This window comes from Chelonia mydas, chromosome 14 (assembly GCF_015237465.2).
Source record: "Chelonia mydas isolate rCheMyd1 chromosome 14, rCheMyd1.pri.v2, whole genome shotgun sequence".
Classification (NCBI taxonomy): domain Eukaryota; kingdom Metazoa; phylum Chordata; order Testudines; family Cheloniidae; genus Chelonia; species Chelonia mydas.
Window position 1 is genome coordinate 42072707 of NC_051254.2, and position 27055 is coordinate 42099761.

The 27055-nt window shown below is 59.2% G+C and overlaps 3 protein-coding genes across 4 annotated transcripts; 1 reads left to right on the top strand and 2 right to left on the bottom strand.

Annotated features, from left to right (window-relative positions):
* The first annotated feature begins 3835 nt into the window (after positions 1–3835).
* LOC102935280 (protein S100-B) lies at positions 3836–12901 on the top strand. 2 transcript variants are annotated; one of them, XM_027818183.3, is made up of 4 exons: positions 3836–3997; positions 5757–5926; positions 6384–6558; positions 10624–12901. In XM_027818183.3, exons 1-3 carry the CDS (start codon positions 3901–3903, stop codon positions 6522–6524), a joined length of 408 nt encoding a protein of 135 aa, XP_027673984.2. In that variant the 5' UTR covers positions 3836–3900; the 3' UTR covers positions 6525–6558; positions 10624–12901. The 2 variants fall into 2 exon arrangements, with proteins under 2 accessions (XP_027673984.2, XP_043384978.1); XM_043529043.1 differs by lacking the exon at positions 10624–12901 and having other exon boundaries at positions 3840–3997; positions 6384–7035.
* Positions 12545–20481, bottom strand: LOC114018476 (nuclear factor 7, brain). The gene is made up of 7 exons (XM_037913425.2): positions 20477–20481; positions 17825–18214; positions 16367–16462; positions 14935–15168; positions 14548–14570; positions 13638–13942; positions 12545–13068 (listed from the first exon to the last, which is right to left on the bottom strand). The coding sequence occupies exons 2-7, from the start codon at positions 18167–18169 to the stop codon at positions 12545–12547; spliced, it is 1527 nt and encodes a 508-aa protein (XP_037769353.2). The 5' UTR covers positions 18170–18214; positions 20477–20481.
* LOC119567693 (nuclear factor 7, ovary) lies at positions 19493–25681 on the bottom strand. The gene is made up of 6 exons (XM_037914538.2): positions 25106–25681; positions 24073–24168; positions 22375–22608; positions 21893–21915; positions 21350–21630; positions 19493–19837 (listed from the first exon to the last, which is right to left on the bottom strand). Exons 1-6 carry the CDS (start codon positions 25616–25618, stop codon positions 19803–19805), a joined length of 1182 nt encoding a protein of 393 aa, XP_037770466.2. The 5' UTR covers positions 25619–25681; the 3' UTR covers positions 19493–19802.
* Positions 25682–27055: the final 1374 nt, after the last annotated feature.

The following is a 27055-nucleotide window of genomic DNA, read 5'->3' on the forward strand; positions in this document are numbered from 1 at the left end:
GTGCTCCCACTAGGGAGCGGGATCTGGGGCTTGCCGTGCTCCGGCGGTCCAGCCGGGGAACAGGATCAGGGGCTGCACCACGCAGCTCCTGGAAGCCGCGGCATGGCCCCGCTCTGGCTCCTAAGCGCTCCAATGGCCCCCTCCGGCGCTCCAATGGGAGCTGCAGGGGCGGTGCCTGCAGATGGGGCAGCATGCAGAGCCGCCTGGCCGCGCCTCCGCATAGGAGCTGGAGAAGGACATGCCGCTGCTTCCGGGAGCCGCTTGAGGTAAGTGCTGCTGAGAGCCTGCACCCCTGAGCCTCTCCCCACGCCCCAGCCTCCTGCCCCAGCTCTGCTCTCTGAACCCCTCAATCCCAGCCCAGAACACCCTCCTGCACCCCAAACCTCTCATCTCCAGCCCCACCCCAGAGCCCATACCCCCAGCCAGAGTCTGCACCCCTTCCTGCACCCTTACCCCAGCCCTGATCCCCTTCCCTCCCTCCTAACCTGTCAGTCCCAGCCCAGAGCACCCTCCTACACCCCAAACTCCTCATCCCCAGCCCCACCCCAGAGCTCGCACCCCCAAGCTGGAGCCCTCCCCCTCCCCCCTGCACCCCACTTCTCCACCCCAGTCTGGAGCCCCCTCCCGCACCCTGAACCCCTCCTTTCTGGCCCCACCCCAGAGCCCACACCCCCAACCGGAGCCCTCACCCTCTCCTGCACCCCAATCCCAATTCTGTGAGCATTCATGGCCTGCCATAGAATTTCTATTCCCAGATGTGGCCCTCAGGCCAAAAAGTTTGCCCACCCCTGTATTACACCAACATGACAGCTTCTCTTTATTAAGCTAAAGAGATTTAGCTCCTGAGTCTCTCACTATAGGGCAGGTTTTCCAGATCTCATATCATTATTGTAGCTCTTTCCAGTCTGTCAACCTCCTTGTTCAGGGGTGGACCCTAGAAATGGACCCTAGAAATGTGCAGAGCTGATCCCCTGCTCCTACTCAATATCCGCCTGCTTCTCCATCCAAGGGTCACATTTACCCTCCTTGCTGCACCATTGCCCGGACTATATCTGGAGTAACATAGGGATGAATCAAACCCCCTTCTGTCTGATTCTTCTTGAATCTAAGGCCCCTTTGCATCTCTCCAGCAGGGCGAAGGGGTCGCAGAGAACTGGAGCTAGCTGAAATTTTTCTGTTGAGAATACTGTATTTGAAAAAAAAAGTATGAATAATATTCCTCAACAAAATGGGTTTTCCCTATCCTTTTCTGGGGTTTTTCTACAAAATCCCCCATTTTTTTTCAGTTTTTCTTCCCCCCTCCTTTTTCTGCAGTAATAAAAAGGGGGTGGGGGAAGTGAGCCTCGGGAGAAGGAGGAGTTGTAACGGGGGTGGGGGGGTGGGGGGAGAAAAACAGAAAAAAACTGAAATTTTCATAACCACCAATTTTCGATGGAAAAATATCAAAGGACCTGGTAACAAATTTGAAATGTCAGTACTTTTTGTGAACTCGTTTTCCTGCTTTCCAACCAGCTGCAACTTGAACATTTTGTCTCTTACAAACATTCCCACCCTCCTCTTAGTATTTATTATTTGTATTGCAGTAATCCCAGTCACGGAGCAGGGCCATCTGTACAAGCAGAACAAATGCAATGAGACACCCAGAAGACTTAAGAGAAAGGTGTGTCTCTTTATTTCTTGGGTCCAGGGAACAGCACCTGGTGGCTAAATTAACTAATTCTGTGGAAGTCACTCCCTCTAGTGAAATAATACGTTCCCAGTTGCCTCAGGGTGATATGTATCTCTGCTCATTGGGAACGGGCTAAAGGTGGGCGAATGAAGAGAGCGATCCAAGAGGCATGGAATATTTTCTGGTGTGGTTTGCAGAAATCCATTCACCCCTAGCTGCGCTGACTCCAGGTAGCAGGCGGCTCTGTTGATCCCACTGCTGCCACCAAGCTAACCAGATGAACCAACATGAGGATTTTCAAAGAGTGAATTTCCTAGGGACTCTTGGATAGCGTGTGATTGGTTTTGGGTAGTCAGGGGCATGGCTGAAGGTCATCTTGGTCAGTACACAGCTGAGCAATGAGACTTCACCCCAAACCTCTTCCCAAGGATGGTGGACAGGGCCAAAACAGAATCTTTTATCGGGGTCAGGGTCAGGTATTGAATCAAAATCTTCAGCTGCCAGCCTAATGTCTTAAGTATGTGCCTGTTCCCCCCCGCTTGACCTTACAGCATTGGGCTGGGACTCAGGAGATCTGGGTTCAATTCCCAGCTCTGCCACCGATGCCCTGTGTGATCTTGGAGAAGTCATTGCATTTCTGTGGGCCTCAGTTTCCCTATCTGTAAAATACAGGATAACATGAGGATTCCTTCATACTCACTGCTTTTTGTGACATTTTATGAACTTCTACTCACTTTCTTACAGCTGGGCTCACAATTAGGATACACGTGTAGGCCCAGTTATTACAACCAACCTCACTCTCCACCCAGAACAGACTCCAGGAGACCTAACTCCAAGCCCCACACTGCTGTGATCCATTAGACCCCCCCTCTTCTCCCAGAGCTGGGTCTAGAACCCAGAGATCTGGTGCCCCATCCCTCACCCTAGCGTACTCGATCCATCCTCCCATTCCAAGCTCTAGGGATAGAACCCAGGAGTCCTTACTTACAGCCCCCTCTGCTCTACCCACTAAGCCCCACTCCCAGAACCCAGGATGTAACCTACGTCCCTGACTCCTCTGGCGCTAACCTAGTAGACGTCACTGCCCTCCTAGTCCCAGGCTCGGTTACAGACGTAACTGTCCTGCTCTGTCCAGCTCGGGGGAGACCTCAGCTGGAGTATGGTGTTGGGGGACCGGAAGCTGAAGGATGGGACCGAAGGAGCAGACCCACAAGATCCTGCGAGACCATGACTGTGTTGGAAGGTGGAAAGGTTTCTCCGTGTCCCGGAATGTGGTAACGGGCCTATTTACCCATTTCACCTTGTCTGTCATTATTCGTCTGGCATCAGTGCAGGTCCAGACACGACAATAATTCTGTCTGAGAGACCAGGTGTGGGAGGTCATCTTCTGTTGGTGTCCAATAAAGGATATGGCCTCCCCCACCTCATCTGTCTAATAGCCTGTGCCCAGCACGGCTACACCACCACGGTGTACAATAATCCTGTGTGGAATTGTGGAAATAAAGGCAACATTTGATGAAGCCTAAAGTGGGTAGACTTGTGACTCTGTTCCCGGGCTCACGCTCCCAACAATGTCCAGTTCTGGCCGTCACCCTCCAGGAAAGAGGTGGGAGAGAGTCCAGAGGGGAGCAACGAAAATGATCACAGGTGGCGAAAACCTGACTGAGGGGGAACGGTTAAAGGGTGACGTCTCGAGGGCCCTTCTAGCCCGACATGTCTATGATTCTATGAAGAATGATTCGAGGTCTGGAAGACGGAGGCACTCAGTCTGTGTGGTTGACCCAAGAGAAGGTTAAGCGGTGGCTTGGTCATGGTCTACAGCTCCCTACGGGGGAGAGGCTCTCTGGTCCTACAGGGGGAGAGCACCTCTGCTAGCTGAGGGCTCCTTCATCTAGCGGACAAAGGCACAATGAGTCTGAGTGCCTCAGCACCTGCAAGGCACAGGGTTCAAAGCCTCCCTCCGCCATGTCCTGCGTGGCGCCCCCTAGTGGCCGCGCCAAAGGCCCCCCTGCCATGGGACGCTCCGTTGGGGGGAAGGGTAGAGCCCTGTGCTGGGGCGAGCAAAGTTAAAACTCCGGCTCCCCAGGTGCGTGCGGGCTCTTAACGAGTCAGCACTGGTGTTATCTGCGGCTGGGAAAGACGCCAGCAATTGTCCAGCACCTGGGCTAAGGAGATGGGGAGGGGTTTTCCATGGGCTTGGGACCGGTTGCCTAACGAGAGGCTGGACTTGAATGAGAGCCAGGTGCAAGGCGACATTAACTGACTGCCCAGGTGCAGGGCCGGACAGAGAGAGAAGAGAACGAAGGGGCGGGCTGTCATCCTGTGGAGGTAGGTTTCCCCCCTGCCCCTCAGTTTGGGGGTTGGAGAGACTCTTAGAGCAAGCAGATGCAATAATTAGGGGGTTCAAGCAGGGGAGGCTGGGAGCCAGGACTCCTGAGTTCTATCCCCAGCTCAGGGAGGGGATTAAAGCAGCAGGGCTGGGAGCCAGGACTCCTGGGTTCTATCCCCAGCTCGGGGAGGGGATTAAGCAGCGGGGCTGGGAGCCAGGACTCCTGGGTTCTATCCCCAGCTCGGGGAGCGGGGTCTAGGGGATGAAAGCAGCGGGGCTGGGAGCCAGGACTCCCTAGTTTCTATTCCTAGCTCAGGGACAGGGGAGGGACCGGGTGGTTGGAGCACAGGACTTGGAGGAGGCTGGAGAGATGGGTCCTAATCTCAGCTCAACCCGAGCCCTCGGTGCCCTGTTATTGTGCCCACCAGTCCAATGCAGCGCACGGCCCCTTTGAGGCTCATTTAATCCACCTTTTTAAAGAGCCTGGAGATTTTCAGAAGAATGGAGAAAAACCTAGGGAAAGGGCCGCTGATCTCCTCACTTCCTGTGCACAGCTCCAAATACTTGATTTAGTGACCATGGAGTTGTAGAAATGTAGGACTAGAGAGATCGTCTAGCCCAGGTCCCCTGCACTGAGGCAGGACTACGCATTACCTAGCCCATCCCTGACGTGCGTTTGTCTAACCTGCTCTTAAAAATCTCCAGATTCCACAACCTCCCTAGGCAATTTATCCAAGGCAGAAAGTTTCTCCTAATGTCCAACCTAAACCGCCCTTTCTGCAATTTGAGCCCATTGCTTCTTGTCCTAGCCTCACAGGTTAAGGAGAACAATTTATCACCTTCCTCTTTACAACAACCTTTACATACTCGAAGACTGTTCTCATGTCCCCCCTCGGTCTTCTCTTCTCCAGACTAAACAAACCCAGTGTTTTCAATCTTCCCTCTTCGGTCATGTTTTCTAGCCCTTTCATCCTTTTTGTCGCTCTTCTCTGGGCTTTCTCCAATTTGTCCACATCTTTCCTGAAAGGTGGCGCCCAGAACTGGACACAATCCTCCAGCTGAGGCCTTATCAATGCGGAGTAGAGCGGAAGAATTACTTCTCGTGTCTTGCTTACAACGCTCCTGCTAATACATCCCAGAAGGATGTTCTCTTTTTTTGCAACAGCTTTACACTGTTGGCTCATATTTGGCTTGTGGTCCACTCTGACCCCCAGATCCCTTTCCGCAGTACTCCTTCCTCGGCAGTCATTTCCCGTTTTCCCAAGTGGAGTACTTTGCATTTGTCCTCATTGAATTTCAGACCATTTCTCCAGTTTGTCCAGTTCATTCTGAATTTTAATCCCGTCCTCCAAAGCAGTTTCAACCCCTCCCAGCTTGGTATCATCCGCAACCTTTACAAGTGTGCCATTGTCCGTATCATTGATGAAGATATTGAACAGAACCAGAACCAGAATAGATCCTTGCGGGACTCCGCTCAATATGCCCTTCCAGCTTGACTGTGAACCACTGATTATCTATCTATCTATCTACCTATCTATCTATCCCCAGACACCCCCTCTATTTAGCTATCTAGCTATCTATCTCCATACACCCACTCTATCTATCTATCTATCCTACACTTGAGTGGGTCTGGCTATCTCCAGCAGTGGGCAATGTTGCACAAGCAGATATTCCCCAGCAAGGCCAAGACATGGGCCCTTGGCTGAGGTCTCTGGGGCTGGTGGGACCCTAAAGGCGGCATCTGCCTTTGCTTTGCAGGTGGAAGGAAGCCGGCCGAGATGGCTGGGAAAGATTCTGAGCTGGAGAAAGGCCTCCATGCCATCGTGGACACCTTCCACAAATACACCAAGGGCCCGCCTGGAGCCAAGGTGCTGGACCATGCGGCTTTCCAGAAATTGCTCAGCAACGAGCTGAGCCATCAGCTCAAGGTGAGACCCGGGTACTCGCACCCCAAGGCGCCGGCAATTGCCACATTGCTCACTGCTGGCAAAGGGGGCTCTGGCGGTGCCCCTCAATCCCGACCCTCAGCCCCCTGCTGCCCCAGCTCTGCCGGGGCCTCTCAAACCCGACCTGTAGCCCCCTGCTGCTAGCCCAGCCCTGGGATCTCCCCCACACCCAGCTCTGCCGGTGCCCCTCAGTCCCGACCTGCAGCCCCTGCTAGCCCAGCCCTGGGCTCCCCCTTTCCTGCCACCAGCTCTGATGATGCCCCTTAATTCTTAATTCACCCCTCCTTTATCACACACACACACACACACACATCCCCATGTAGCAGGTGTGATTCCCTCCAGCCGGGGGCATCCCTCATCTGCCGCCCCACCAGTCGCAGCCTTCACTGGCCAGCTGCTTCCCCCTCTGAGGCTTTGCCTTGTCTCCCTGGTGTTTCAGGAAGCCCAGAGCACAGAGGCAGGGAAGGACCTGTTGAAGAAGTTGGATACAGACAAAAACCAGCTCATCTCCTTCGAGGAATACTGGGAGCTGGTCACCTTAATCTGCCAAGCCATCGAGCGTTACAATTACAGCAAATAGAGACCGTTGAGCGGAAGCCAGTGGGGAAACCGAGGCAGGCTCCTAACTGAGCAACTCCCCCAAATACTTCACCTACAGAAGTTAAAGCAAACCTGTCCCCCTCCCCCTCCTCTAAACCCAGTTGCCCTAAAACTCACCAGCTCGCTCGGAGACTGGAATCTGTCTGCCTACCCCCTCCTCCCGCTGCCGGGATCCCCATTATGGCCTGCACCCCCCACAGCTCCCACCGCCGGGATCCCCACCCTGCCCTGTGCTCCACATCTCCCGCCTCTCCCACTGCCGGGATCCCCACCCTGCCCTGTGCCCCCCACATCTCCCGCCTCTCCCACTGCCAGGATCCCCAACCCGCCCTGTGCGCCCCACATCTCCCGCCTCTCCCACTGCCCGGATCCCCACCCCGCCCTGTGCTCCCCACATCTCCCGCCTCTCCCACTGCCGGGATCCCCACCCCGCCCTGTGCTCCCCACATCTCCCACCTCTCCCACTGCCCGGATCCCCACCCCGCCCTGTGCTCCCCACATCTCCCGCCTCTCCCACTGCCCGGATCCCCACCCCGCCCTGTGCTCCCCACATTTCCCGCCTCTCCCACTGCCGGGATCCCCACCCTGCCCTGTGCTCCCCACATCTCCCGCCTCTCCCACTGCCGGGATCCCCACCCCACCCTGTGCTCCCCACATCTCCCGCCTCTCCCACCACCGATATCCCCACCCCACCCTGTGCTCCCCACATCTCCCCCCTCTCCCACCGCCGGGATCCCCACCCCGCCCTGTGCTCCCCACATCTCCCCCCTCTCCCACCGCCGGGATCCCCACCCCGCCCTGTGCTCCCCACATCTCCCCCCTCTCCCACCACCGATATCCCCACCCCACCCTGTGCTCCCCACATCTCCCCCCTCTCCCACCGCCGGGATCCCCACCCCGCCCTGTGCTCCCCACATCTCCCCCCTCTCCCACTGCCCAGATCCCCACCCTGCCCTGTGCTCCCCACATCTCCCACCTCTCCCACCACTGATATCCCCACCCCGCCCTGTGCTCCCCACATCTCCCGCCTCTCCCACTGCCGGGATCCCCACCCCGCCCTGTGCTCCCCACATCTCCCGCCTCTCCCACCACTGATATCCCCATCCCACCCTGTGCTCCCCACATCTCCCGCCTCTCCCACTGCCCGGATCCCCACCCCACCCTGTGCTCCCCACATCTCCCGCCTCTCCCACTGCCGGGATCCCCACCCCGCCCTGTGCTCCCCACATCTCCCGCCTCTCCCACTGCCGGGATCCCCACCCCGCCCTGTGCTCCCCACATCTCCCGCCTCTCCCACCACTGATATCCCCATCCCACCCTGTGCTCCCCACATCTCCCGCCTCTCCCACCACTGATATCCCCACCCCGCCCTGTGCTCCCCACATCTCCCGCCTCTCCCACTGCCCGGATCCCCACCCCACCCTGTGCTCCCCACATCTCCCGCCTCTCCCACTGCCGGGATCCCCACCCCGCCCTGTGCTCCCCACATCTCCCACATCTCCCACCACTGGGATCTCCACCCCACCCTGTGCTCCCCACATCTCCCGCCTCTCCCACCACTGATATCCCCACCCCGCCCTGTGCTCCCCACATCTCCCCCCTCTCCCACTGCCCAGATCCCCACCCCGCCCTGTGCTCCCCACATCTCCCCCCTCTCCCACCACTGATATCCCCACCCCGCCCTGTGCTCCCCACATCTCCCGCCTCTCCCACTGCCCGGATCCCCACCCCGCCCTGTGCTCCCCACATCTCCCGCCTCTCCCACCACTGATATCCCCATCCCACCCTGTGCTCCCCACATCTCCCCCCTCTCCCACTGCCCGGATCCCCAACCCACCCTGTGCTCCCCACATCTCCCGCCTCTCCCACTGCCCGGATCCCCACCCTGCCCTGTGCTCCCCATATCTCCCGCCTCTCCCACTGCCGGGATCCCCACCCCGCCCTGTGCTCCCCACATCTCCCGCCTCTCCCACTGCCCGGATCCCCACCCCGCCCTGTGCTCCCCACATCTCCCGCCTCTCCCACTGCCGGGATCCCCACCCCGCCCTGTGCTCCCCACATCTCCTGCCTCTCCCACTGCCCGGATCCCCACCCCGCCCTGTGCTCCCCACATCTCCCGCCTCTCCCACTGCCGGGATCCCCACCCCGCCCTGTGCTCCCCACATCTCCCGCCTCTCCCACCACTGATATCCCCATCCCACCCTGTGCTCCCCACATCTCCTGCCTCTCCCACTGCCCGGATCCCCACCCCACCCTGTGCTCCCCACATCTCCCGCCTCTCCCACTGCCGGGATCCCCACCCCACCCTGTGCTCCCCACATCTCCCCCCTCTCCCACTGCCCGGATCCCCACCCCGCCCTGTGCTCCCCACATCTCCCGCCTCTCCCACTGCCGGGATCCCCACCTCGCCCTGTGCTCCCCACATCTCCCGCCTCTCCCACTGCCGGGATCCCCACCTCGCCCTGTGCTCCCCACATCTCCCGCCTCTCCCACTGCCGGGATCCCCACCTCGCCCTGTGCTCCCCACATCTCTCGCCTCTCCCACTGCCGGGATCCCCACCCCGCCCTGTGCTCCCCACATCTCCCGCCTCTCCCACTGCCGGGATCCCCACCCCGCCCTGTGCTCCCCACATCTCCCGCCTCTCCCACTGCCGGGATCCCCACCCTGCCCTGTGCTCCCCATATCTCCCGCCTCTCCCACTGCCGGGATCCCCACCCCGCCCTGTGCTTCCCACATCTCCCGCCTCTCCCACTGCCGGGATCCCCACCTCGCCCTGTGCTCCCCACATCTCCCCCCTCTCCTGCTCCTGGGATCCCTCCTGGCCTGCACTCCCCACACCATCTGTCTTGCCCACTGTAACTTGGTCATGTTGCTTGAATAAAGAAACCAATTTGTCTCTTTTCCTACCGCAGTCACCCGGGGCTCGGTATTGCGCTGAGTCGGCAGAAGGCAGTGGGCGTGCTGGAGGGAATCAGACCTGCTGTGTGGGGTGAGGGGGGTGCCCCGCACTGGAGGGAATCAGACCTGCTTTCTGTGTGTGTGTGTGTGTGGTGCCCCCTACTGGAGAGACTCAGAGTTGGGGTGTGAGTGTGAGCGACAATCTAGCCCGGGGTGGGCAAACTGTTTGGCCCGAGGGCCACATCTGTGAATAGAAATTGTAATGGGGGGGCATGAATGCTCATGAATTGGGGTTGGAGTGCAGGGGAGGGCTCTGGTTGGGGGTACGGGCTCCACGGTGGGGCCAGAAATGAGGAGTTCAGGGTGCGGGAGGGGGCTCCGGGCTGGGGTTGGGGAGTGGGGGTGAGGGCTCCGGCTGGGGATGCAGGCTCTGGGGTGGGGCTGGGGATGAGGTGTTTGGGGTGCAGGAGGGTGCTCCAGGCTGGGAGCGAGGGGTTCGGAGGGCAGGAGGGGGATCAGGGCTGGGGCAGGGGGTTGGGGAGAGACTCAAGGGTGCAGGCTCCCAGCGGCACTTACCTCAAGCGGCTCCTGGAAGCAGCAGCCTGTCCCTTCTCCGGCTCCGACACTCAGGCACCCCCCATGCAGCTCCCATTGGCGTGCTGGAGGGGGCCACTGGAGCACATAGTAGCAGGAGCAGCGCCATCCTGTGGCTTCTGGGAGTCACGTGCTGCGGCCCTGACCCTGCACCCCGGCCCGTAGTTTGCCCACCCCTGCTTTATGGGGTTTTTTCCAGCTCAATTGACACAGATATTACCTAGCATTGGTCCCTGGAGGACCCCACTAGAAACAACCCCATTAGACGACAATTCCCAGCAAAAATTCCTTTTGGGGATCTATCAGCAAGCCAGTTTTTAAGGCAGCGGATGTGGGCTGCCTTGGTTTTTGCCTAGGGCTAATTCTCGAGGCAGGCTGGGGTGCAGGGCTAAGTCAAATGCCTTCCATATGGGATGTCAGCTTTCCTTTGAGTGTACAATGTCGACAGAGTAATCCTTATTTACCTAACTGGGGAGCTCATAAAAAAACAATACTGAGTTTGTCTGACATGACCTATTTGCCAAGAAACCAGGCTGATGGGAAACTAACACAGGGTGCCCGGGTCTCTTTGTTCATTTCACCTTAGGCCATGTGGGGATGTCCTGCTCCGTATTGCAACATATGACAGATTCCAGGCCAAATTCCCTGCCGGTGGCGAACGACCCTTGATTCAACGGCGTTCGAGCCACTTGGCCCTGACTTCCTAGGAAGAGACGTTCCCACTTCTGTATCTCAGATACAGGTCAAGAGTGCACAGAGGCAGCCCTCCCTGGGCTAGATCCCCAGCCGGTGTCAATCGGACCTCGCTCCGTTGGGGCCCATGGAGCCAGAGCCCCAAATGGTGCAAGTCAGCGCTGGATTCAACTGGGCTCCACCCGTCTGGCACCTTTGCCTTCCAGCCCAGCTCATCTTCAGCTTTCACTGCCAAGAGATGGCGGGAGACCCGTTTCCCCCTGGGAACCTCGCAACTCACTCAGAGGGCCGAGTCAGCGGTCTGCAACGGCTCATCCGTAAGGCTACGGTTTCGTCAGGGATATTTTTAGGAAAAGTCAGGGACAGGTCACGGGCCGTAAACAAAAATTCACGGAAGCTGTGAGCTGTCCCTGACTTTTACTAAAAACATCCCTGACAAAATGGGGAGGGAGGTGGGGCCAGCACCCTGCCCCGTTGCATGCAACAGCTGGGAGCTGCGGCCCCCGCCCTCCCTGCCCAGTGGCTGGGAGCTGGGGAGGGGCCACCGGTGGAGGTGGGAGGGGTCCCCCACCTCCAACAGCAACTGGGAACTGCAGGGTCCCCCTCTTCCTGCAGGGGCTGGGAGCTGGAGGGTCCCCCACCTCCCACGGTAAGTAGGAGCTGGTGGGGGGGGGTCGCCATCCGCAGCAGCTGAGCAGCTGCCAGGGTCCTCCTGCTGCCCGCGGGACTGGGAGGGTCCCCCACTTCCTGCAGGGGCTGGGCAGCTTGGGGGGCCCCCATGTCACAGAGGTCTCTGGAAGTCACGGATCCGTAGCCTTACTCAGCTGACATGCTCAGCTGGTCCGAGGCCAGAGAAATCAATTTCTCCCCCAGGGAAGGAGAGAAGATGCATAATCCTATATGGGATTTGAACCTATAAAATCAGGAATCCAGAGTCTGATGTGTACATCCAGAATGACCCCTCCAGAGTCAATGGAATCAGGGCTGGAGTCTGACCTCAGCGACCCCAGTGTAAACCCAGAGCGACTCCACTTCAGCCAGCAGCATGTACTTTCGAAGTATGCTAGTGTAAAGCGAAGTAAGTCCAGCAGTTTCACTAGATTTACATTTTGTAAACCCAGAGTAAGAGAGGTTGACTCAGCTGAATTACTCCAGGTTCCCACCAGCGTAACGGAGTAATAAACTGATGGATTTAGTTCACTGCATTATAGGGATGTAATTGAGGAATAACTCCAGAAAGGCCAGCAGGGTTACTCCAGGTTTACACTGGGGTGCAATTGAGGAGCCAGCCCAGGAACCACATCGGATTCATGTTGGTGTGACTGCAAAATAACTCTGCTGACTGCGCCGGTATTCTACTGGTACAAATCCAGAGTAACTCCAGTTAGTCCAGTGGAATTATTCCAGGTATGCTCACGTATCTGAGGAGTAAATCCATGAACTTCAATGGATTTACCTTGGTGTAAAGGGAGTAACTCCCACTGCCTTTGCCTCTAGGTTGCGGGTTCGAATCCCATGGCTGTTGGCTTGGCTAAAACAAGGTAGTGGGATCTTGGCTTGCTCTAGGGAAGGGGCCCTGAAGCCATCATCACTGATCCTGCTGTTAACTAGCCCCCTGTCATTGGTGGATAAGCCAAGACTACCCGGGCCTCAGGAACTGAATAGAGAAGAATCCGTCCAGTTGTAGGACTCGGGCACATCCGCAGAGGGCGACGTGGGGCAACTTGGCCTTGGCACCAAGATGGCTCCGATCAGGCCCCAGGATCGGGGGACTGACTGGCCCAGGGCGATGGGGCCTCTCCCCTCTCAGGGCGTCAGAGCTCCAGGTCCCACATGGAGAGGGGCTCGCTGGACTGGGTGCTCAGGAAGGGAACTATCTCCTCCGCGAAGGAGTCCTGGAAGGTGTGGAGATGGCTCAAGCTGGAGCTGTTGTAGAAGGACAACTGGCCGCCTTCGAAGTCCAGATACACCCCCACCTTCTCCAGCCTCCCGCAGACGGACAGGGCGAGGCGGGGGTCCGTCAGAGCCCGGTACTGCCCCCCTCGCCGCTCGATGGCCCACACCCCTTCCCTGGCCCGGAAGCGGATGCGCCTCTTGCGTTTCACGGACCTCCGGGCGGCACCCACCACCCAGTCGGGGCTGTCACCCACCCGCACCTCCCAGTAGAGCCGGCCGCCCGCGCAGCCCTCCCGCCCCACCACACAGGGGCTGGCCGTGAAGCGCTGGGGCTTACGGCGCCAGAACCGCCGGCCCGGGCTGAACTTGACCCCGGTGGCTTCCTCGATGAGGACCAGGCTGGGGTGGGCCGAGTGGCAGTCCAGGGTGATGCAGGCTGGCACTGCAGGAGGAGAGAGGGAAAGGAAGGGGTTAATGGCTGGGCTGGGTTCTCTCGGAGGGGAGGGGGATTCCCCATCAATTAAAGAGATATATTCTCCCCCAAGCCAGTGCTGGCCCTATGGGAGCACGAGGGGGCACTGTGCTGCAGGGAGCATAGTAGGGGGTTCGGTAGGGGGTGCTCTCCCCTCACAGCCAGTGCTGACCCCAATACCCCACTGCAGGGCTAGGGGGCGCTGTGCTGCAGGGAGCAGAGTGGGGGACCAGTAGGGGGTGCTCTCCCCTCACAGCCAGTGCTGACCCTAATACCCTACTGCAGGCCTAGGGGGCACTTTCCCCTCACAGCCAATGCTGACCCCAATACCCCACTGCAGGGCTAGGGGGCGCTGTGCTGCAGGGAGCAGAGTGTGGGATGCTTTTTCCACCACTGGGGGCATGCAAATCAATACCATGGGAACGGCACCACCCCGTCGCCTTCCTCTTCCTTAGCCTCTTCTTCCTCAGCCCCCAACACCCCCTCCTGATCTCCCGCCCCGCTCCCCACAGCCCAGAGGCCGAGTATGGTCACCTCACCTGGGTGGACTATCCCCAGTAGCTCCTTCCAGGCGTAGAACTGCAGGGGTCCCTTAAACTCCCCGAGGTTCAGGTCCACAGGAACCACCCCATCGTCCTCCTCCTCCTTAGCCTCTTCTTCCTCGGCCCCCTCCTCATCTTCCTCCTCTTCCACCTCAGGTTCCTCATCTTCCTCATCCTCTTCCTCTTCCTCCTCTTTCTCGCATTCGTCGGTGTCGTCATCACTGGTTCTCAATTCCTCTTCCGCCTCCACCTCATCCAGCTTCTCCGCCTCCTTCCCCTGGGCTCCCTGCCCCTCCCGGACCCTGTGGAAAAGTTGAGGGTTGACGTGAGTGGCCCTACCGTTTTCGAGGATAACGGCCTACCACCGCCGGCCAATGGGGTTATGAAGGGAACAGCCTACCCACCACCGCCAGCCAATGGGGTCACAAGGATAACGGCCTACCTACCACTGTCAACCAATGGCATAAGGAGGGTACTGGCCTATGTACCGCTGACAGCTAGCGGGGTTACTGCTTTAGCTCAGGGGTAATGTCTGGCGTGTGTGTGGTCAGCTGGCCTGCAGAAGACAAAAGCCTACTACAGCTACTAGTTTATGGTGGTACTCCCATATGTCGAGCGGTAGAGTTCAGAGTTCGCTGGGTGCTCATGAGAGGATAATAACCTACTATGGCTGCCAGGTAAGGGTGGTACTCCTGGAGCTCAAGTGGTAGAGTTCTGCGTGTGCTGGTCCATGGGAGAGAACAGCTTATCCCTGCGACCAGCTAGATGGAGTAGCTCCTGTCACTCACACGGTAGCGGCCCCTCCTCCTATGTCTGGTGGACCCTGGATTGAACCCGGCAGGTGACCTATGAACTCAAACTTTCTCATGGAAATTTTGAGCGTGGGGACAAACCCAAAGATACTCACCTCTCCATCAGCTCCTTGGCATCCTGGAGGAGAGGAGAAAAGGGATGGGAATGAGTCAACACCCGAAGGAGCTACCTCCGCCTCCCCCCACCTCTGTCTATGGGAGAAACTCTGCTCTGCAGCCCCATAACTGCTGCCTCACCCCAGTCAACAGGACCCTTGTTTCCTCCCTCGACCAAGTTTTGGTCCCCATCTCTGTTCCCTTTCAGTCCTATCAACCCCCATTGACCCATCTCTGCTGGCACCCATACCCCAGCTCTTCCTCCCCTGCCCCTTGCAAAGACCTATCCTGACCCCAGGCTGGCTCTGCCCCAGTTCTGCCCCCCTCCAGCCTTCCCTGTCCCCTCCCAACCCTCCCCCAGCCAAGATCTGGCCCTTTCCCCTCACCTTGAGGAAGCCAATGTTGTCCTTGCGCTCCAGCCCCACGCGTACCCTGGAGAGGGTCTCGGTCCAGGAGGCCACTTTCCCATTCAGCTCCTGGAGCTTCTCTTCCATCTGTACCAGGTTCTTCTTCCTCTGCCACTCCAGCGCCTCCTTCAGGCCCAGCTCCCGCAGACTCAGCAGCTGACGCATCTTCTCAAACTCCCCTGAGATGTGGTCCAACAGGGACTCGGAGCAGCTCTAGGCGATGCAAAGGTGTGGGCGGACAGGATGGAGACCTCAGTGGATGTCTGATCCATCAGGCACCAGACCTACTTCTGCACCAGGGATGGGCAAACTTTTTGGCCTGAGAGCCACATCTGGGTGGGGAAATTGTATGCAGGGCCATGAATGTAGGGCTGGGGCAGGGGGTGGGGGTGTGGGAGGAAGTGCAGGGTGTGGGAGGGGGTATGGGGTGCAGGAGGGGGTTCAGGGCATGGGGTTGGGGAGGAGGAGGGGTGCAGGGTGCAGCAGGGGACTCAGGGCAAGGTGTTGGGGGCTCAGGTCAGGGGCTGGGATGCAGGAGAGGGTGCGGGGTGCTGGAGGGTTTCAGGGCATGGGGTTGGGGAGGAGGAGGGGTGCAGGGTGCAGCAAGGGACTCAGGGCAGGGGGTTGGGGGCTCAGGGCATTGGATTGGGTGCAGGAGGGGTTCGGGCTGTGGCAGGGGGCTCAGGGCAGGGGTTTGGGGTGCAGGAGGCATGCGGCAGGGGGTTAGGGGGCTCAGGGCAGGGGGTTAGGGTGCGGGGTGCAGGGTGCAGGAGGGGTGCAGGGTGCGGGCACCTCAAGCGGCTCCGGGCTGGCAACAGCGTGCATTGGGGCTAAGGCAGGCTCCCTGCCTGCCCTGGCCCCGCGCAGCTCCCGGAAGTGACCAGCATATCCAGCAGTGGCTCCTGGGGGTGGGGTGGGACAGGACGGGGCAGGCAGCTCTGCCGTGCGCTGCCCTCGCTTGTGGGTACCACCCCCAGAGCTCCCATTGGCCGCGGTTTCCCATTCCCAGCCAATGGAAGCTCCGGGGGGCGGTGCCTGCAGGCGAGGGCAGCGTACGGAGCCCTCTGCTCTGCCCTTCCCACAGGGGCCACAGGGATGCGGTGCCAGCCAATTCCTGGAGCAGCACAGGGCCAGGGCGGGCAGGGAGCCTGACTTAGCCCCATTGCACCATGGGGCTGGCAATCCCACGAGCCAGATTGAAAGCCCTGATGGGCTTGATACGGCCGGCAGGCCGTAGTTTGCCCTCCCCTGTTCTACACCAAGACCCATTGCAGGCTGAGGTCCCAGGCACCCCTCCCTGCTCTGACCACTAGACCCCACTCCCCTGCCAGAGCTGGGGAGAGAACCCAGCAGTCCTGCCCTCCCTGGATCAAGCCCTTGTGCCCATCTAGCCCGGTATCTGGCCTCGTACCTGCAGCTCTGTTATGTTCTCCTGCTGGTGGCACTGGCTCCGCACCAGCCTCTTGAGACCTTCCTGCAGGGGCTGCAGAGACGCCTTGAGCTGTTCCTGGGCAGCAGAGATCCGGGGTCACCGGTTGGAGCCGGGGGGACCTGCTGCCACCCCATCGAGATTCCCTGCCCAGCAATGGGATTTCAGCCCCAGATCCCTCCCGGGAATTTCAGCCCTGCCCAGACCTTCCCATTGGCTGCCCTTCCCCAAAATCCCTGCCTCCCAGGAACGGGCAGCCAATCAGAGCTGCGGCAGGTGGCAGGCAGAATGTGCTACCTTCCCCCACCCGGGAGGGGTTTTCAGGTAGGGGAGGAAGGAGCAGAAAGAGCCAGACAGTTCCAGCCACAGGTTAGTCCACTCCCCCCACCACGCTGGGAGCAATGGGTCAGTCTGCTCTCACCCCCCTCACAATAGGTCAGTCCACTCCCACCCTCTCCTGTTAACAATAGATCAGTCCACTTCCTACTATGAGCAAGAGGTCAGTCCTCTCTCCCCTCTTCCCCTGTGAGCAATGGGTCAGTCCACTCCCCTCTTATCCATGAGCAGTGGGTCAGTCCACTCCCCCCTGAGAGCAATGAGTCAGTCTGCTTCCCCCCTCCCCCTGTGAACAATGGGTCAGCCAGTCCACTCCCCTGTTAGCTGTGGATCAGTCCACTCCTTCCCCTCCTGGAAGCAATAGTTCAGACTGCTCCCCCCCCACCAACCCCCCCCCGCCACCTCCATGAGCGATGAATCTCTCCACCTCTCCCATAATGAACAATGGGCCAGTCCACGTCCCCCGCCCCGCAGAGTAACGGGCCTGTTCACTCCCCCCTCCCCCTTGATGAGCCACCCCCGTGTCTCCCCCCCGATGAACAATGGGTCAGTCCACTCCCCCCCCAGAGAGTAATGGGCCTGTTCACTCCCCCCTCCCCCTTGATGAGCCACCCCCGTGTCCCCCCCGATGAACAATGGGTCAGTCCACTCCCCCACCGCAGAGTAATGGGCCTGTTCACTCCCCCCTCCCCCTTGATGAGCCACTCCCCCTGCCCCCCCCCCCCGATGAACAATGGGTCAGTCCACACACACACACACACACACACTAACACAAGCCCTGGGAGGGGGAGGGACGAAGTGCAGGGTGGGGGCAGGACTGACACGTGGCTGATCGTAATCAGCACTGATGTGGGTCTCGACTTGTCTCTGGGGTGGGGGGCCCAGAAAGCTCTGATGTGGGGATGGGGGCACTGGGCTCACATGGGGCTTGAAGTGGCAGAATTAAAGGCTGGGCTGGGAAGCAGCCGGAGGCCAGCTGGGGTGGGCAGAATTGAACCCACGAGACCCTGCCTAGAGAACCCAGGAGTCCTGGTTCCGCCCTCCCTCCCCCCAACCTCTGAACCCCACTCTTCTCCCAGAGAACCCAGGCATCCGGGCCCTCACCTGATATTTCTGGACGGCGTTTTTGATGGGCAGGAAGTCGTGGCCGCGGTGCTGGGGCAGGTCCCGGCAGATCACGCACACGGGCCCCTCGTCCTGGCTGCAGAAGAGTTTGAGGGGCTCCTCGTGCTCTGAGCAGAAATACCAGCTCCCGCCTCCGCCCGGCTGGGCCCCCTCGTCCAGTTTGAGCAGCCGGGCTTTCTCCGCCAGGCTGCACAGGGCCCGGTTGAGGGCCACCCGGCGCAGGGCGAAGGGGCGCCGGCACTCGGGGCACAGCCCCCGGCGCTGCCCCTTGGGGACGCAGGGCTCCAGGCAGGCGGCGCAGAAGCTGTGTCCGCACTCCAGCATGCGGGGGTCCCAGAACAGGGACAGGCAGATGGGGCAGAGCAGATCCTCCGTGAAACTGGAGACTTCCCTAACTGAGGCCATCACGGGATGGGGACGTCCCTTCTCCTCGGGGCCGGGACGCTGCTGGGCCGGGGTGTCCCTTCTCCCCAGGGCCGGGACGCTGCTGGGCCGGGGCGTCCCTTCTCCCCGGGGCTGGGTCCTTCCTGGGCTGGGACGTCCCTTCTCCTCGGGGCCGGGACGCTGCTGGGCTGGGGCGTCCCTTCTGCTCAGGGCTGGGACGCTGCTGGGCCGGGGCGTTCCTTCTCCCCGGGGCCGGGACGCTGCTGTGCCGGGGCGTCCCTTCTCCCCGGGGCTGGGTCCTTCCTGGGCCGGGACGTCCCTTCTCCTCGGGGCCGGGACGCTGCTGGGCCGGGACGTCCCTTCTCCCCGGGGCCGGGACGCTGCTGGGCCGGGGCGTCCCTTCTCCCCGGGGCCGGGACGCTGCTGGGCCGGGGCGTCCCTTCTCCCCGGGGCTGGGTCCTTCCTGGGCCGGGACGTCCCTTCTCCTCGGGGCCGGGACGCTGCTGGGCCGGGACGTCCCTTCTCCCCGGGGCCGGGACGCTGCTGGGCCGGGGCGTCCCTTCTCCCCGGGGCCGGGACGCTGCTGGGCTGGGACGTCCCTTCTCCCCGGGGCTGGGTCCTTGCTGGGCTGGGACGTCCCTTCTCCCCGGGGCTGGGTCCTTCCTGGGCCAGGACGTCCCTTCTCCCCGGGGCCGGGATGCTGCTGGCCCGGGGCGTCCCTTCTCCCCGGGGCTGGGTCCTTGCTGGGCCGGGACGTCCCTTCTCCCCGGGGCCGGGCTGCCCTGTCTCTGCCCCCAAACCCAGAGACACTGGAGCCGGCTGCAGTGCAATGTGGCCAGGCTGCAGCTGCAGCAGGACCCGCCTCCTCTGCTGACTCAGCGATTCCCCCTGGGGCTGCAAGGTGCCTGCGTCCTGCCTTCCCCCCCACCCCCCCAGCCCTGACTCAGCACCGCTTTGTTTTCACCATTCCTCCCATTAACCCTCGCCTCTCCAGGGCTGCTGGAAATGACTATGCACCTCCGTGATTGGCTCTGCCAGCTGCCCTGGCTGTGCAGACAATGTGCGGGGGGAGGGGGGGGGTCATGGTGAAGTCATTTTGGGGGACAGACTGAGCAAACACCTCCTCCCCCCTTCCTGAAACTGCCCCACAGCAAGCCGTGAAGCCTGGGAGCCAGGACTCCTGTGTTCTATCCCCAGCTCTGGGAGGGGAAGCGGGGGCTAGTGGGTTAGAGCAGGGGGGGGCTCGGAGCCAGGACTCCTGGGTTCTGTTCTGAGCTCTGGTTTATTTGATTCATACACTTTGAAAATGTCCTCGTAACCAGGTTAATATCGTCCAAAGACTCGATAAAATCAGCTACTCATGCAACACGCAATGAAATGCCGGTGTCCTGCCTGCTGGGCAACCCGGGTACATTTCCATGGCTTGTCTCTCACACTGGCAGGCTAGAGAGGCTGGATCCTGGTGACTTCACTCTCCACCAAATCTCCCTCCTCAAAATATATGGCAGCTTTTCCTCTGAATCCAAATCTCCAAGGGCTGCGATCATCTGCACAGATGCACCCCAGGTGGTCGTCAGTGCCATGTGATAGATCCATCATGGACTGTGTCTAGAAAAGAAAAATAGTTGAATATTGATACGTTGCAGAGATGCAGCCAGCTCTGGGGTGGGGCAGCTGGGTAACAGCCACACAGCGACACCACATGGGAATGGCTTGCCTCAGTCAGGGTTGCAGCCAGCTTTGGGGCAGGGCATCTGGGTAACAGCTGCACAGCAACACCACACGGGCATGGCTCGCCCAGCACTGAGATGCAGCCACCTCAGGGGTGAGTCTTGGCTCCCCCACGGTGTTTCCTAAAGGTAGGACTGTGACACTGCACCCCATATTCATCACAGTGGCATGATTATGACATAATTATGATGTATTTTGTACAAGATGTGTCCTGTGAGGTGTCTATGAAAAGTTGTTATTTGCTGGATATGATTATCCTATTTGTATGCATGTATCATTTGTGTATCTGAAGTTATGAATATTGACTGTGTAGCTGTATTTCAAATGGGCTTACTCTGGGTAACACCCACAACTAGCCTTCCAGGTACAACAATGAAGACGCTAGACAGTGCTGATGGCTTATCAACAAAGACAATGGACCATAGAAGAGCTTAGCCTTCCTGCAAACGTTTCAGCCAGCCTATGAGTAATGGCTTCAATGCCCCAGCAAGGGCATGTGACCAGACCACATGACACTAAACTCCAGTTTGGTGCCTGTATTCTGCCACAAACCAGGCTGGGAATTTAGCTTGAAACAAAGGGGTTCCCGCTGTGTGGAGAGACTATATGAGGTGGGGCGTGACATCATGACTGGTCTTCACTCCCCCACAACTCAACACCTGAAAGAAGCTCTGGAAGACAAAGGACTTGGAATGGGGGAGGGGAACCGAGCCTGCCAGGCAGATGTGGCTTGTGCCTTAAGAATCTGCAAGCCTGCTTGTACCGTCAGTCAGGGTGAGATATGGCTAATTCAAATCCTATCAATCTAGTATATTAAGCTTAGTTTGTGTTTTTGTTTATTTACCAGGTAATCTGCTTTGATCTGTTTGCTGTCACTTATAATCCCTTAAAATCTCTCCTTCTGCAGTTAATACACTTGTTTTAAGGTTTTATCTTAACCGGTGTGTCTTGAAGTGAAGTGCCTGGGAAAATCTCAGCTTGGTGGACACAGGCTTGTTGTGCATATCTTTCCCACATCGAGGGGAAAGCGAACTATATTAAAGAGCTTGCATTGTACAGATGCCCATGCAGTGCAAGACAGTATAATTCTGGGTTCATACACCAGCAAGGGTGCAGGGCTAGGGAGCTGGGAAATTGGCTCCTGTCTCCTGTATGTCCTTGAGTGGCTTAGGTAAAGCATTCAGGTAGCTCAGTTGTGTGCATGGCACCACCTGCTGTCATGCAGGGTGATAACAGGGCCTGGAGAGGCTGGCTGAGTCACCAGCAGAGCCGCGTGAGAAGGGCCAGCCCAGTTAAATGGTTAGGGTCACAGCAGTTCCCACGGCTCCCAAACTGCAGTCCGGGGGGTGACAACCCATCACAAGGACAAGGGTAAGAAACCAGCCTGACCTGCTTGGATGGTCCCCAGCATTTTCTGCCAGGCCTCAAAGTCCAGTGAGTCCTTGAATTCCTCAAGAGCTGGGTCCACAGCAACGATATCCCCATCTTCATCTTCATCTCCCTCCTCCTCCTCGCCATTAGCATCATCTTCATCTCCTTCCTCCTCCTCGCCATTAGCCACATTTTCATCTTCATCAGTCGAATCATCTTCATCGCCGCTGGACCCTTCGTCACTTACACCATCCTCTTCCTCCTCCTCCTCACCGTGGCTTGACTGATCCTCCCGGACTCTACAAAGAGAGAAATCTACTACCGCAGCCACCTCTGTGTGCGTGCACACAGATCTCTCTCTCTGCGCACGTACGGATCTCTGTGTGTGAGGGCAGACGTGTGTGTGACGCCATGTGCAATTGTGTGTGTGTGTGTGTACAGATCTCTGTGTGACTCCATGTGTGATTGTGCATGTGTGTCAGTACCACAAAGAGAGGAACACGCAGACCAAGACAGTAGCCCTAAAAAGGAAGTGGGGGGGGGGGACGGGGACACACTCACCTTCTCATCAGCTCCTTGATGCCCTAGATTAGGGAGAAAGGGACAGGATTAACCCCTGGAACTACCCTCCACAGTAACACTCCATGCCCCGTTGTGGGTGAGATACCAGCCCTATGGGACAGCCCTTTCCCACCTCCCCCTGCTCAGCCCCAATTCCCACCCCTGCCTCATCCAACCATTACTGTCTCCAGCTGCTTTCCCTCCATACCCCTTCTTCTGCATGTTCCTCATGTCATACACCTGCCCATCACCCCTAACCTGCTTCTGCCTCGACAGCCTGTTCTCCTCCCAGAGACTCCAGGAGTCCTGACTCCCAGCCCCGCTGCTCTAACCCACTAGACCCCACTCCCCTCCCAGAGCTGGGGATAGAACCCAGGATTCCTGGCTCCCAGCCCCATTACACAATCTCCCATCCCACAGCTCCGTCATGCAGCGCCTCCCAGTCATGTTCCCATCTCCTGGCAGATGAAATCCCGCCTCACCCTGAGGAAGGCTGTGTGATCTGAGGTGTCCAGCCCCGCCCGGGCCATGGACAGGGTCTCGCTACGAAAGGTCACTTCTTCATCCAGCTCCTTCAGCCTCTCCTCCATCTCCGCCCGGTTCTCCTCCTTCAACCTCCCCACAGTCTCTTTCATGCCCTGCTCCTTCTCCTGCAGGATCTGATGGAGAATCCCAAACTCCTCGGTGATATAGCCCAAGAGGTCCTGGGCATAGCTCTGCAGAGGGAGGAGAAACCAGCAGGAGGTTCAAAACACACCACCGACGGAGCGTTTGCAGGAGGCAGGATGACCGGTGCCTCAGTTTCCCCAACTGTACAGTGGGGAGAACTGCACTTCCTTACCTCACAGAGGGGCTGGGAGGGTGAGCACAGGAAAATGGAGCGAGATGGGAATTTATTTGACAAAATGTTTTTTATAGAAAAATTCGGAACAATAGAAACTGTGTGTGAATCAGGGTTTGGACATGACAAATCTCCTAAATCAGGAAACGTTTGGCGGGGAAGTGAGCTAAAGCACCAGGCCCTGTTAATTTAGGGACAGTCACTGACTCCTAACTATAATAATACCTAGCACTTTTCATCCTCAGATCTAGCAGCCCTTGACAAGTTTTCCTGGATCTGCCAACGTCTGGGGTCTGCTCTGTAATCCTGAGTCCTGGCTACTGGCCCGTCATTAACGAGCACTCGTCAAAAACCAGACTTGTGGGAAAGGCTGATTTTTCAAAAGGGGGGTTTCCAAAGGAAGTCAGTGTCATAATCCCTGTCTGACAGGCAGGGAAACTGAGGCAAGGATTGGGGCAATGACTGGCCCAAGGTCATCCCACAGCAGAGCCAGGAATAGAACCCAGGTGTCCTGAATTCCTTGCCAGTGCTCGAGCCACGAGGGCAGAGGTGGGCAAAATTTTTGGCCCGAGGGCCACATCTGGGTATGGAAATTAAATGGTGGGCTATGAGTGCTCACGAAATTGGGGTTGGGGTGTGGGAGGGGGTGAGGGCTCTGGCTGGGGGTACAGGCTCTGGGGTGGGGCCAGAAATAAGGATTTCAGGGTGTGAGAGGGGCCTCCGAGCTGGGCCATGGGGTTGAGGTGTGGGGGGGGGGCTCCAGCTGGGGGTGCTGGCTCTGGGGTGGGGCTGGGTATCAGGAGTTTGGGGTGCAGGAGGGTGCTCTAGGCTGGGACCAAGGGGTTTGGAGGGTGGCTGAGGCAGGGGGTTGGGGCACGGGACGGGCTCAGGGGTGCAGGCTCTGGGTGGCGCTTACCTCAAGCAGCTTCCGGAAGCAGCGGCGTGGCCAATGGAAATTGCAGGGGCGGCGCTTGGGGCAGGGGCAGCACGCAGAGCCCCCTGGCTTCCCCTAAACATAGGAGCCGGAGGGGGGACAGGCCACTGCTTCCGGGAGCCACGGCATGCGTGCGTGGGGTGGACCCCGACCCCGCTCCCCGGTTGGAGCAGGGCAAGCCACAGACCCCCAGCAGGAGCTGGAGGGCCGGATTAAATTGGTTGGCAGGCCGGATGTGGCCCACGGGCCGTCGTTTGCCCACCCCTGCACTAGGGTATGTGGCATCGCTCTCCTAGGCCTATAGGCACGGTCCAGCCACTAGGAGGTGACAGCGAGCCCACACTGTAAATGTAGGTTAAAGCCTGACCCAATCTCAGGACCATACGAGGAGGATTTTGGAAATACCTCCAGCTCTGCTATGTTCTCCTGCTGGCGGCCCTGGTCCTCAGTGACTGAATTCAGATTGTCCTTCAGGGGGACGAGAGATGCCTTCAGCTTGTCCTGTGCGGCAGAGAAACCCACCAGTCAGCGAGGGTTTTTTACCCTTTCCTCACAGGTCAGGTTTTCTCAACCTTTGATCATTTTCGTTACTCCCCTCTGGACTCTCTCCAGTTCGTCCACGTCTTTGCTCAGGGGCAGCGCCCAGAACTGGACGCAACACGGCAGCTGAGGCCTCACCAGGGCCGAATCGAGAGGACAACGACCTGCCGCGTCTTACATACGACACCCGTTCATGCACCCCAGACGATCAGCCTCTTTTGCGGCCGCATCACCTTGGTGACTCATCTTCAGTTTGTGAGCCACTGGACCCCCCAGTCCCTTTCCAGCAGCTCGACCACCTGGCCTGTCGTTCCCGGATTTGCAGCCGTGCATTTGATTTTTTCCTTCCGAGTGTAGTACATTGCCCGTGTCTTTATTGCCCCCAGGTGATGTAACGAGACAGGAGCTGTGCTTGGGACAGAGTCCGGGAGGGTCCCCCAGCCTAGTTTGATCTCCTTAGACCGCAAATTCCCCGCCCAGAGCCGGGGATAGAAGCCAGGAGTCCTCACATCCAGCCTCTATCTTCCAACCCAGTAGATCCCACTTCCAGAGAACCCAGGCGTCCTGGCTACCAACCCCCCCCCAACCACTAGACCCTGCTCCCCACTTAGAGAACCCAGGTGTCCTGGTTCTCAGACCCCCCTGCTCTAACCACTAAACACCACTCCACTCCCAGAGAACCCAGGCGTTCTGGCTCCCAGCTCCCTCCCCCCCTCTAACCACTAGACCCTGCTCCCCACTCAGAGAACCCAGGCGTCCTGGTTCTCAGACCCTCCGCTCTAACCACTAAACTCCATTCCCCTCCCAGAGAACCCAGGTGTCCTAGCTCTCAGGCCCCCCTGCTCTAACCACTAGACCCTGCTCCCCACTCAGAGAACCCAGGCATCCTGGCCCTCACCTGATATTTCTGGACGGCGTTTTTGATGGGCAGGAAGTCGTGGCCTCGGTGCTGGGGCAGGTCCCGGCAGATCACGCAGATGGGCCCCTTGTCCTGGCTGCAGAAGAGTTTGAGGGGTTCCTCGTGCTCCAGGCAGATGGACCATCCGGACCCTTTTCCGCCCGGCTGGGCCCCCTCGTCCAGTTTGAGCAGCCGGGCTTTCTCCGCCAGGCTGCACAGGGCCCAGTTGGTGGCCACACTGCGCAGGGCGAAGGGGCGCCGGCACTCGGGGCACAGCCCCCGGCGCTGCCCCTGGGGGACGCAGGGCCCCAGGCAGGCGGCGCAGAAGCTGTGTCCGCACTCCAGCATGCGGGGGTCCCGGAACAGGGACAGGCAGATGGGGCAGAGCAGGTCCTCGGCCAGGCTGGACATGTCCAGCGCAGACGCCATCCCAGCCCAGCGCCCTGAAATGTCCCCCGACCGGGCGGAGCCACGGGCCCCCGGGGCTTTTGCTTTCGTTTCCCGCACACACATATACACCGCCCTGCCAGAGGAAAGGGAGAGCCCGGCAGCTGTCACCGCCTCGCACGCTTCCGCCGGCTGTCCAAAGTTCAGCTTCTTTTGTTTGCATTAGTCAGAAGCAATGTCCAGAGCTGGAGGTAGAATCCAGGAGTCCTGGCCCTCCCCGGCTCTAACCCACTGGACCCCACTCCCCTCCCACAGCTGGGGAGAGAACCCAGGAGTCCTGGCTCCCTGCTCCCCCACCCCCCACCCCGCTCTAACCACTGGACCCCACTCCCCTCCCCTCCCCTCCCACAGCTGGGGAGAGAACCCAGGAGTCCTGGCTCCCAGCTCCCCCTGCCCCCCTGCTCTAACCACTGGACCGCACTCCCCTCCACTCCCCTCCCACAGCTGGGGAGAGAACCCAGGAGTCCTGGCTCCCAGCCCCCCCCCCCCCCAGCTCTAACCACTGGACCCCACTCCCTTCCCACAGCTGGGGAGAGAACCCAGGAGTCCTGGCTCCCAGCTGTAACCACTGGACCCCACTCCCCTCACCTCCCACAGCTGGGGAGAGAACCCAGGAGTCCTGGCTCCCAGCCCCCCCCCCCCCCGGCTCTAACCACTGGACCCCACTCCCTTCCCACAGCTGGGGAGAGAACCCAGGAGTCCTGGCTCCCAGCTCCCCCCCCCCCCACTCTAACCGCTGGACCCCACTCCCCTCCCCTCCCACAGCTGGGGAGAGAACCTAGGAGTCCTGGCTCCCAGCCCCCACCCCCTCCCCCGCTCTAACCACTAGACCCCACTCCCAGAGCTGGGGAGAACCCAGGAGTCCTGGCTCACCTGCTCTACCCCCATCCAACCTCTCCCTAAAACAATGTGTACGGGGCGGGGGGGTACAAGGTACAGCCGCTTTCTACAACCCTAATCCCTCCTGGAGCAGAGGCTGCAATGAGGGTTTCCACCAGTAGGGTGCAGTCGTGCTCTGAGGTACGATGTAACCCCTGCTCCCTCCCCCCCACCCCAAACTACCCCACCCCACCCTACCCACACCCACAGTCTCCTGCTGCTCAGTTTACAGGGTCCCTCCTAACCGGCTGCAACTTGCTTTTCGTCTATTTGTTTTTCCACTCCCCTCTTTTCAGTCTCTCTTCTCCACCCCACCCCCCTCTCCCCAGTTCCTGGCCTGCTCCCCAGCTCTGAACCAGGTCTTCCCACCCTGCAGCTACTCTCATCTGTTCATTTTCTTTCTCTCTTTCCTCCCCATTCTCGCCCGCCCGCTCCTGTGGGGAGCCAGGTCCTACCGACTTTCAGCCACTTTCTCTTTTTCTTCCCCATCTGCCTCCATCCCTCTGGCCTCAGTTTTGGGACTGGGTCCCCTCCCCGCCTGCTGCCACTTACCTGTATTTGCTCCGTCTCTCGTTCCAGCCCTTTTCCCCCTAGTTTGGAGCTGGGTCCTGCCAACCGGCAGCA

What these genes read in the sequence shown, in the direction of transcription:
- LOC102935280 (XM_027818183.3), top strand. Translation starts at nt 3,901, where the DNA reads ATGAGAGCCAGGTGCAAGGCGACATTAACTGACTGCCCAGGTGCAGGG. An exon ending in CGGGCTGTCATCCTGTGGAG is followed by an intron (nt 3,998 to 5,756) that starts GTAGGTTTCCCC and finishes TTTGCTTTGCAG; the next exon opens with GTGGAAGGAAGCCGGCCGAG. An exon ending in AGCTGAGCCATCAGCTCAAG is followed by an intron (nt 5,927 to 6,383) that starts GTGAGACCCGGG and finishes CTGGTGTTTCAG; the next exon opens with GAAGCCCAGAGCACAGAGGC.
- LOC119567693 (XM_037914538.2), bottom strand. Translation starts at nt 25,618, where the DNA reads ATGTGTGTGCGGGAAACGAAAGCAAAAGCCCCGGGGGCCCGTGGCTCC. An exon ending in ACGCCGTCCAGAAATATCAG is followed by an intron (nt 24,169 to 25,105) that starts GTGAGGGCCAGG and finishes TCTGCCGCACAG; the next exon opens with GACAAGCTGAAGGCATCTCT. An exon ending in ATCAAGGAGCTGATGAGAAG is followed by an intron (nt 21,631 to 21,892) that starts GTGAGTGTGTCC and finishes CTCTCTTTGTAG; the next exon opens with AGTCCGGGAGGATCAGTCAA.
- LOC114018476 (XM_037913425.2), bottom strand. Translation starts at nt 18,169, where the DNA reads ATGCTGGAGTGCGGACACAGCTTCTGCGCCGCCTGCCTGGAGCCCTGC. An exon ending in AGAACATAACAGAGCTGCAG is followed by an intron (nt 15,169 to 16,366) that starts GTACGAGGCCAG and finishes TGCATCGCCTAG; the next exon opens with AGCTGCTCCGAGTCCCTGTT. An exon ending in GCCAAGGAGCTGATGGAGAG is followed by an intron (nt 13,943 to 14,547) that starts GTGAGTATCTTT and finishes ACTTTTCCACAG; the next exon opens with GGTCCGGGAGGGGCAGGGAG.